Source organism: Vitis vinifera, chromosome 15 (assembly GCF_030704535.1).
Source record: "Vitis vinifera cultivar Pinot Noir 40024 chromosome 15, ASM3070453v1".
Taxonomy (NCBI): Eukaryota; Viridiplantae; Streptophyta; class Magnoliopsida; order Vitales; family Vitaceae; genus Vitis; species Vitis vinifera.
The window spans coordinates 5,223,869-5,235,106 of NC_081819.1; the positions used below are offsets into that span (position 1 = coordinate 5,223,869).

The 11,238-nt window shown below is 36.5% G+C and overlaps 1 protein-coding gene across 1 annotated transcript; it reads right to left on the reverse strand.

The window, feature by feature from the left end:
• Positions 1-552: 552 nt before the first annotated feature.
• On the reverse strand, positions 553-2,002 carry LOC100265481 (probable glutathione S-transferase). Its single transcript, XM_002264081.5, has 2 exons — positions 1,134-2,002; positions 553-1,046 (listed from the first exon to the last, which is right to left on the reverse strand). Exons 1-2 carry the CDS (start codon positions 1,443-1,445, stop codon positions 681-683), a joined length of 678 nt encoding a protein of 225 aa, XP_002264117.1. The 5' UTR covers positions 1,446-2,002; the 3' UTR covers positions 553-680.
• Positions 2,003-11,238: the final 9,236 nt, after the last annotated feature.

Here is an 11,238-nt window from a genome sequence, read left to right on the forward strand (position 1 = left end):
TTGGCATCATATAAGAATAATTATGAAATAAATTAAAATGATCGTAAAATATTTATTTTTTAAGATATACAAAATACAATTAGAAAATGATTGTATTTATATTAAATATTGTAAAGAGTAAAATTTGAATAGAAATTATGAAAATTCTATAAATATTTTAAATACACGTCACTGACATTTTATAATTTAGTCTAATAAAATAGACCATTGAATTACAAATATCTTTATGTGTTGATACTTATAATAATAGTTTATATAAATAACACGAGCAATCTTATACTAATGGAGACATTTGCAATAAATTAAATCTATTCAAACAACACTCTTTTGTGTTTGGATATTCGTTGCTACTGCAGCAGTTGTTGGTACACAATGCTAATTGTGGTCAGCAATTTGTTTCTTATCCTATGGATATTTTATTGTGTTTGATTGGACTTTGACTTGGAGAGGTCGCTATCCAGTGCCATGTTCTACCATTACCAAAAAAAAAAAAAAAAAGTTTATATCAAACTGTTTTGAGGAGTTTTAATCTTAGATCTCATGGATGCCGGATTCAACACAATACTGAGAGTATTTTGTATCAGAAATTTAATTTCAGTTGCAGACAGACACATATTGATGTGAATCATGACACATCAGAAATTAATTGATTCTTATTTATGCTATTTCAGGAAGGCGGTTCATTTAGATGCTGCTGCTGCAAGTTTGGCATCACGAAGGGCCTGGAACTTGGCAATCATCTTGTCTCGAGGTGGCCAGTTGTCTTTGATTATGGGAGAATCTGCAAACTCTTGCATCCACGCCGCCAGCAATGGAAACTTATCCTCATCCACCATTTTCAGGCCAGCTACCTCTTCAAATATGCTGATCATGTTAGCAAGCCATCCCAAGGCAAGATCAACAAACCCGATCCTCTCTCCCCCAAAGAACCTCTTCCCCTTCAGCTCGTCTTCCAAGAACTGGAGATGCTCCATGGCTTCAAGCATAGCTTCCTCCTGCTCTTTCCCTTCCTTGAAGAAGACACCCCAAACTATTGATGTCAAAACCTACATCCCAAACAAAACAAATGAATATGGATCAAACTCTATACAAAGTCTTTACCAATTTCGTTTCAACCAAGGAACAAGAACAACCTTATCGTCACCAAATTTGGCCCAGAAGCGAGCCATGGCTCTCTCGTAAGGGTCTTCAGGCAACAAGGGAGTTTCCCTCCATGTCTCATCGATGTATTCAAGAATGACAAGCGATTCAGCGATGGGTTTGCCATTGTGTACAAGAACTGGAACCTTTTTGTGGACAGGATTATACTGGAGAAGTGAAGGGCTCTTGTTGGAGAGATCTTCAAATATGGTTTCATACTCTACGCCTTTGATTTTGAGAGCCCAAACAATCCTCAGAGCAAAAACACTTGACCATGTTCTGAAAAGTTTCAATTCTTCTGCCATAGTATTTTGATATCATAGCAGCAGCTCGGCTCCTTTTTGTACACATTTGGGCAGTGAAATTTTAATGATTTTCCCCCATATTTCACCGTATGTATCAAATAGACCCCTTGTAGGTTTGCGAACCCTACATTCTTATTTCTCTCCGGGTTACTATTTCCCTTTAAAAAAGTAGACACAATGCAAAGAATCGGGACGCTAAAGTCTAATTCTGGTGTGCAAGTTGTTTGAAAATACATCCAAGGAAAGTAGAAACATTGGCCCACGGTTCCCTTTTTTCCAATGTCCCAACATCAGTGATGACGTTTTGGTCACATGGTGGAGCCCTCTGTCAGGATGTACATGGTAAATTATTCAAATCCTGGAAAAACAATTAAACAAGCAATTGCCATGTCTTGGACTAAAAAATGCAGGGGCTGACATGGATACATGTGGCTGATGATATAGATGGAAGCAATGTATGAAAAGAGAAAAATGTAGAAAGGGTTATAAATGGAGTAGAGAATAAAGATGGTAACCGAAATTGAGAAAGAAAAGAGGAGAGCCAATAAGGAATGATAAGGCCAAGAGGGAATTATTATGCAGAAGCAAACAAATTGATATTGAAAAATATAGAATATGATGCTGAAGAAGAATGAAAAATAAATTCAAAAAGAGAAAAAATTTACTTGGTTTTGCATTATGCCTACATCCACAACAGGAAAAGATCAATCCACCAAAAAATTTTAAAAATATATAAAAATAATTAGAAATCATTTTCAACTACTCTCAAGTTTTATTTTTAGTTCCTTCAAAGGAATTGATTTTTGTGCAATTTATTCATTTCTATCTAATGCACAATGGAGATAACAAATAGCCTTAGTATTTATATATGCATTTTTTTTCTTACTCATTCCACTCATATTTTGCCTTTAGAAGGAACACCTTATTTTCAATTTTGGTTGGAATATCAAAGTAATTTCCTTCAAATCAAAATCAAGCTAGCTATTCCTCTTTTAGTTTTGGGAGTAGGAAATTGGTTTTAGGATTATTTTGCTATTTTTTTTAGGTTTTATTTTTTTAGTACTTTTAAGCATTTTTTAGTTTGTCTAGGTATCAAGTTTTTTTTTTTTTTTTTTTTTTGTATCTAGCAATCTAATGATTTATTTGATAGTGGGTGTGGCTTAAGTTTCTTATGTTATGCTCTATTTAGAGTTTTTCAAACTTATCATTTTCGCTATATCATATGTAAGGCTTGGTGCTCTATAGTTGATTTAGTAATTTGTTTTTTAACTTTTTATTTCCTTTGTGGTGCAATGCTAGAAAATAGTTCACTTTGACAAAACGTTTTCTTTTGCTAAAAACCCATTAGCAACTAAAGCCATAGTATAAAATGGGACATGGTAAGACTAAGAAAAGAAACTGAGCACTCTATTTTTCTGGTGCCCAAGCATGGAAGTTATTATAATACAAAGGAACGGCTGGTCAGAATAAAACAAAATTCAGAACATGGTGTTTCTCAGAATGCATACTGAGGCTTCATCCACTGATATTCCACAACAGATTAACCATCAACAACCCTTATGTTGAGTAGGAAAAAAGGAGTTCCATACTTCTCAGGACACACAGAACAACACCTTGGGTTGAGACCTTGACCATGCTTGCAGAAATGTGTTTTTGGAGCAGCAATCTGAAGTGTAAGAGGCTTCATATTTGGGAACGCTCCTTGTGCATTCTTCTCATTTAATTTATCATTGTGACTAAGATGACTACATATCGAGGTTTGATCAGTTCTAGGAAGGTGACTGGTAATCATAAAGCCTTTACCAACCATTCTTGAATACAAATGTGATTTAGCAGGATGGAAGTGCAACTGGTCATTAATTAAGCAACAAAAATGGTTGTGGTAAGATTCTGAGACATTGATTGTACATTCCATTGTTTTTTATTTTTTAAATTCTCTACTGCTTACATGCTTCTTGTATCTGAACAGGCTAATTGTTCATACAGTTGAATTCTGCAACATTTTCTTATTGTTCGGGGCTTAGGTTTCTGTTCATTTTTTCATTATTATGTTTTTAGGCTTTGTTTTTATGACTAACCCCATGCCACACGGTGAAGCGTTCACAGAGAATGACTGGAAATTTGTCCAGCTTGGGCTTGCTCTATTTTAGAACATTTTAGATATTCAAGACATCTCGTTGTAGTAGAAGGCTAGGAGTCTGCATGCCACTCGATTTTTATCTATGAGTAACCAATTTTTGGAGTTGTTATTCTTCAATGATTTAGAAGATGAGCTGTTATTTTTGGGGAAATGCTGTGTTATAATACACAATAGTATGAATTGGGATATTCTACTACTGAAAACAGAGCACTCTGTTTTTATGGTGTCCAAGCATGAAAGCTATTGTCACATAGCGAGGTCTGATTTCCAACTGTGAATCAAATTGCTTGAGGTACTTCATATGCAGATTGCCGCAAGTCGCTTTGGCCATCAATCACCTTCAGGGGATGATAATGGTGGGAATTGGATCAGTCACACCAAGACTAACAATAGAAAGTTTGTTAAAAAAAATTTGTTTCTTTACTTTTTCCCCATTGTACCTCATTTTTATTTAATATTCAGATTTCAGTGAAGGTTTGGGTGTTTGTCACAATGCCTGTTGAGGCGTCATCAGATGATATTTGATGACAGATAGGGTATTTATGGGGGTTGAAGGCTCCTTACATGCGGCAACACAGTTCTTGATATTTAATGACAGAATGGTAAGCGAACTTTATATGTAGTTTTTTCCCTTCTCATGGGTTCATTTGCAAGTGTCCCAATTTTCAATAATGGATGGTGAAAGTGTTCTACACATCATAGAACAAAGAACAAGGACCAAGGATCAGGAGTTCCCTTTACTTCTTGCGATTTGTATTGACACACCCATCTCAAATTTCACTATTTGCATTTTCTTTTGGGAAGTTTTTATTGAGGACAGAATAATAAATTTGCATATAGCTCTGTGATATCTGTCTAACCATGCTGGCTTTTCCATTTTGCATATTTGCATGTTAGATTAGTGCTTAAACTATCACTGGAATATTCTAAAGAGCCTTAAACAACTCACATCCTTCTTTACAAGTTAGATTTATGATTAGACTGATCAAGGGTTGACTCATTTTCTCTTGAATCTGATCAAATCCTTCGACTTGCATACTAACCCAAAAGGTTTCCCCTTTCATTTCAACAACTTAGAAGTTCATTGTTGTTGATGATGTTACTGTTATATTTATTATTACTACAACTAATTTGATAAGCAATTGTTGTTATTATTTTTCCTTCATCTTATAACACGATCATATGATAAATGGGGGAATATAATGTCATGGTTGCATTGAAATTCTTGACCAAACAGAAAAATGGGAAATTTTGCTATCTATTTTAAAGCATTATAATCAATATTGGGTATCATGATGATGAATCAAGTAAACCTTGCCCCTACATTTTTGTGGTTATGAATGCATTGAAAGAAAGTAATATTTTGTTCTGTGAATCAAACAGGCCATTAGTTCTTTGAAGACTGATACTCGAGATGAATGGGAATTTGAGGTTGTATCGCAGGGATGATGATGTAAACGGCACTCGCCAATGGGTGCCTGAATGGGCTGCAGTTTCTAATCCATGTGATATTGTTGGGGTTTACCGTAACAGGGTTCTGATTTATAATGGGGTTGTTTGAGCTTATAATGGGGTTGGAATTTGATGATTCTTCACAGGCTTCTGATTTATGATTTCATGAAAAACGGTTCCTTGGATAAGTGGATATTTCCCTTAAAGAATTGATGGGACAAACTTCTAGATTGGGGAACTCGCTTCCATATAGACACTGCTACTGTACAAGGGATTGCTTATTTTCATGAGCAGTGCAGGAACTAGATCATCCACTATGATATGAAGCCCAAAAACATACTTCTTATTGAGAAAACCAACCTTGAACTAGGGACTGTTAGAGCATAAACTAAACCAAAAAGAGACGATCAATTTACAAAGAACTTCTCTTAGGAATAAAATCAAATAGCTTGTACACAATCAACCAAGATCAAGAACAGAAGAGAATTATCATGGATCGATCAACTTGATTTACATCCACATTGATTTCCTAATGCCTTTATTAAACTGTACCAACCAGAGTTTACATAAGAATAAAAAACAATGAAATTACAGTTTTTCCCCAAGAATCCTCCTCACCTCTGTTTCTTTCTTTCTATACAGGAAAACCGAAACAGACTTATAGTTATGGATTTCAAAGCTCACTTCTTTTCTTGCTTTCTATTCTGTACAATTGACTGCCCTGATCAAGTTTTCTCGAGTCTACACCTTTTTTTATGACAGTCAAAAGCTCTAACTAACTAACAATACTCCCAAGATTGTTGTTATTTCCTACCCAGGTTAGCAAGCTTTATTGTTTGTTAGTTGAGCTTTGTCAGTGGCCTTTCCACTTGTCACTTGATAGTTGGCAAACTCTACAAAACTCCACCTTGACAACCTATTAAGTTGACAAGTGTCTAAACTACCTTAAAGTCTCAGTACCTTCCCTAATGGGAAGTCTTCAGCAGTCTCCAATGTTGACTAAATTCAAACAGTGGTTGAACTTAGTCACATTTAGAGACTTAGTCAACATGTCGGATGGATTGTCTTCAATATGAATTTTTCCAACTCCAATCTTTCCTGCAATAATGATATCTCTAACAAAGTGCAGTCTTACATCAATATGTTTGAACCTTTCATGGAATGATTGATTCTTGGCTAAATGTATTGCACTTTGGTTATCACAATATACAACAACTTTACCTTTGTACATGGCTAATTCTTTTGTAATACCCTTCAACCAAATTGCCTCCTTCACAGCCTCTATCAATGCCATGTATTCAACTTCAGTGGTTGAGAGAGCTACCACTGATTACTACTCAAAAAGTACTCTTTTATAGCTTGAAACTAACTGTTCTAAATACTTTTGAGTAGTAGTTAATACCTTTTAACTCAATTGGCACATTAAGGAACCTAGCAAGGGTTACTAATCAAATTTTGGCAAGTTTTGGTGTTTTGGTAGCTATTTGATCATTGAAACAAGCCAAGAATGAGGGAGAATTTGGTGAAATCCATGGCAATGCAAGTTAAAGCTCAAATACATGAAGAATCCAAGCTTTGGAGCACTTCATAACCCTTTGCCAAGCCAATCAGAGATGCAAGGAAGAAATCCAGAGGAAGAAATCCAACAACCAGCATTTTCGCATGGCTATGTGAAATTTCGCACACCATGCGAAACCACTTGAGGCGTCCAAAGGATTTCACACACCATGCCAAATTTCGCATGGTATACGAAATCTTCCTGTCCGACTCCATTAGATTTTTATCTTCAGATATTTTGTGTAATTTCCTAGTTTCTCCTTGTAACCAACCTAGATATTTTCTTTTATATCTTTTTATATATCTTTTAGATAGCTTATATATAACGAGAGAGACATATGTGAGATTATGGATGTTTTTCATTGAACACTTGTAAATTTCCAAGAGTAAGAAATATATAGAGCTTTTGCTCTGCCTTTCTTTCTCATTTTGTTTTCACTCTTCTTCCTAGCCAAACAACCTTTGAGGATGATTTCTCAGGGGATGAGTGGCTAGGTTTTACATTTCTTGGAGTGATGGAATCTAGGTGAAAGACCCGAATGCAAAGATGGGAGTTGTCCTTGCTTTAAATGAAAGTAGTTGTTAACCATTAATGGTTTTTATTTTAAGGTTTAGTTTTGAATCCCTTAAAATCACCTTGAATGGCCAATACTTGGTAAGCTTTTTGGATTCCATGGATGCTTATTGCTAGATCCATGGATGTCTATTAGTTATCATTTACGAGCCATTGGAAGGTGGTTCAAGGTGAGAGTCTTTAGTGTTTAAAGCCATTAATGGGAAGCAACTATCATTTTCCATGAACCCTTTGGATCAATTCTTAATTGCTAAATATAAAACCGGTTCGGGAGATAACCATCCTTTATGTTATTGTCCCCAACGCGAGGAGAAGATTCGAAATCTCCCCATTTGTCTAAGGAACCCGATCCTAGTGACCTAAAGCTCTAAGAGACCTTTTCTTTATAGTTAACTTCACTTATTATTTTTGCTTAACTTAAAATCAATCTTTGCAACCACAATTCCATTTTCTTTAAAAGCTAATTTTCATAAGAAAAAGCACTATTTTATTTCCTTCATTTAAGTCAACTGTACGATGAAAACCCATCCCTATGGACGATCTTAGAGCCACTATACTATGTTAGCTATGCTACCCTAGTGTAAGGTGATTTAGGTTTTATAAATTTTGTTGATAACACTCGTCTAGGCCAAAATCAAATGGCATGACTGCAACAGGGGACAAATCAACCACTGACTGAAGATTGGCCATCCAGCTCATTGCTCCTCCAAACACTATGAATACATACCTAGTAAGAGATTTTCTAGCGTCAATGTTCCCAGCATAATTAACATCTACAAACCCTTGTAACTGAGTTCCCAACTGACTATTACCTCCATAAATCAGCCCCAAGCTTTTAGTACCAGCTAAGTATTGAAAAAGCCACTTTACTGCTTACCAATGTGGCTTTCCAAGGCAGCTCATGTATCTACTTATCATGCTAACCGCATATGCAAGATCAGGCCGAGAACACACCACAGTGTACATCACACTTCCCACCATGCTAGCATAAGGTATCCTTTACATAAACCTTTTCTCTTCATGAGTCTCGAGTGCTAGTGTTATGGAAAGTCTAAAATGTTGTCCTAGAGGAGTACTCACTGTCTTTACATTATTCATCTCAAATCTGCTTAGTGCCTTTGAGATGTATGAATTTGAGATAACCTAAGTACCCTCTTGCTCCTATCTCTTTCTATCTCCATTCCCAAAATCCTCTTGGCTGAACCAAGATATTTCATTTCAAATTCAGCCTTAAGCATCTCTTTGACCTGCTCCAAGTGTCTTATCTCCTTACATGCCACCAGCATGTCATCCACATATAGTAAAAGATATACCATGCTGCCTTCAATTAGCTTAAAATATACACATCCATCATGGCTGCTCTGATTGAAACCAATATCTAGCATGTACTTATCAAATCTTGCATACCATTGCCTAGGTGATTGCTTTAGGCCATAAAGAGATTTCTTAAGTAAACATACTTGACCTTGATTCCTTCCCCAAAGCCTTTGGGTGGTTGCATATAAATCAACTCATCAAGTTCTCCATGCAAGAATGTTGTCTTCACATCCAGTTGATCTAACTTCAAGTCTTCATGACCTATAAAAGCCACCAGCAATCGGATTGAACTATTTTTTACTACAGGAGAAAATATCTCATTATAGACAACACCTTCCTTTTGTGAAAATCCCTTAGCCACCAACCTTGCCTTGTACCTTGGAGCCTCCTCCCCTAGTGTCCCTTGCTTTCTTTTGAAAACCCACTTGGAGCCTGCTAGCTTTCGATCCTTGGGTTTAGTGACCAATTCCCAAGTCTCATTTTTCCTCAAGGAATCCATCTTCTCTTGTATAGATTTTACCCACTGATCAGCCTCATTACTGTTGATGGCTTCTTGGTACGTTTTTGGCTCCATATCCACTATTTCTTCAGCTACACTCAAGGCAAATGTTGTCATCTTAGCTTGACCATACCTTTTAGGAGGTTTAACTTGTCTTTTCTGCATGTCTTTTGCCAAACTATAGGACTCCAGTCATTGAGTTGGTTCATCTAGTCTTTCTTGTACTACTTCTTCTTGAATTGTCTCTGTAGACTTTTCAGGTTGCAAAGTCTCATGCTCCACTTCAAATTGCAATTGATTTGACCCTTCCACATCTTTGGCTGGAGTTTGTTTTGGCATATCTTGCTCATTAAAAGTTACATCTCTGCTGATTATACACTTCCCTTTGCCTTGTGTTTCTATCCACAACTTGTAACCTTTAACTCCTTTTGGATACCCCAAGAAAATACACTTTACAACCCATGGTTCTAACTTATCTGTTTTGGTGTGTACATAAGCTGTGCTTCTAAAAACTTTGAGATATTGATAATCTACAACTTTCCCAGTCCACTTTTCTTGAGGGGTTTTGAATTGTAATGCTGATGATGGGCTCCTGTTGATCAAATGGACAACTGTTTTTGCAACCTCAACCTCAGTCTAAAAACCTTTGACAACCCTAAACTTGACAGCATACATCTCACCCCTCTCCAAAGTGGTCCTATTCATACTCTCAGCAAAGCCATTTTGTTGAGGTGTATATCTGACAGTTTTATGTGTAGCTATGCCTTCCTTTTGAAAAAATGAATTAAAATCATTTGATAGGAACTCAAGTCCATTATTTGTTCTCAACTTCTTCACTTTTCTACCTACTTGAGTTTCAACAAGAATTTTCCACTCTTTGAACTTTAAGAAGGTCTCACTTTTATTTTCAAGAAAATAAATCCACACTTTCCTAAAGTAATCATCAATAAGAGTTAAGAAGTACCTTGCTGCACCTAACGACGGTACCCGTGATGGTCCTCACAAGTCAGAGTGTATATAGTCCAGCTGGTTTTGTGTTTCATGTACTGTTTTGGCAAACTTCACCCTTGTAACCTTGCCAAACACGTAGTGTTCATAAAAAGGCAAATCTATTAGCTTGTAGTTTCCCAGCACCCCTTGCTTCTGCAGCTCTTGTAGTCCCCTGTGGTTGATATGACCAAGCCTCTGATGCCATAGCTTGATTATCCCCACATCCTCATTCAGCACAGTAGAAACCTTGCATGTCATAGTCTGGCCTATAAGGGTATACAACCCATTTTTAATTGTCCCTTTCATGATAGTAAGTGAGCCTCTAGCCACTCTCAAATAGTTAGGTTCTGACTTGAATGTATATCTTGACTTGTCCAACATTCCAAGTGAGATAAGGTTCCTTTTTAACTCGGGTATATACCTAACATCTTCAAGAACTCTTTCAATGCCATCATAGTGCTTGATCCTGACAGTACTAGTGCCAAGAATCTTGCAATATTTATTATTGCCCAGCAGGACATGATCTCCATCAACTTCTTTAAAGTCTTGAAATCAAGCTTTGATAGGACACATGTGAAAAGAGCACCATGAATCAAGTATCCACTCCTAGACCGAGTCCACCTCTACCACATTTAGCACCTCAACACTGTCATATCCATCCAAAATCATAGCAGCATCACCATCATTCACGGTTTTCTTGACTATGTTTTGTCTCCTATCCGGGCAATCCTTCTTGAAGTGCCCTTCCTTATGACAGATAAAACACTTGAACTTCTTGTTCTAGATTTTGATTTAACCCTTGAATTCTTGCCCTTCTTTTCTCCTTTGTCAGATCTGTCTCTAATGTTTAAACCCTCACTCGACTCATCCTTGGATTCTTCTTGTTTTTGTAATTCTCTAGCATGCAAAATGGATTGCACCTCATCAAAGGTCAGGCTGTCTCTCCCATACATTATGACCTCTTTCAAGTTAGTGTATGATGCATCTAAAGAAGTCAGTAGCATAATTGCTTTATCTTCATCTCATACTATGATATCAATATTTTCTAAATCCAAGATTATCTTATTGAAGTGATCAAGATGCTCTTTAATTGACATACCCAGGGTCATCTTGAATGTGTATAACTTGATTTTCTTATGTAATCGGATTGCTAATGACTTGGTCATGTATAGGCTCTCAAGCTTAAGCCACAACTCAGCTACAAACTTTGCTTTGGCCACCTCTCTCAGCACAGTATCACCTAAAGAAAGAATGATGGCACCAT

Bases quoted from the DNA above. Each gene is read 5' to 3' on its own strand.
- LOC100265481 (XM_002264081.5), bottom strand. From the start codon at position 1,445: ATGGCAGAAGAATTGAAACTTTTCAGAACATGGTCAAGTGTTTTTGCT. The intron at 1,047-1,133 runs GTTGTTCTTGTT...TTTGGGATGTAG, and splicing joins CCAAATTTGGTGACGATAAG to GTTTTGACATCAATAGTTTG.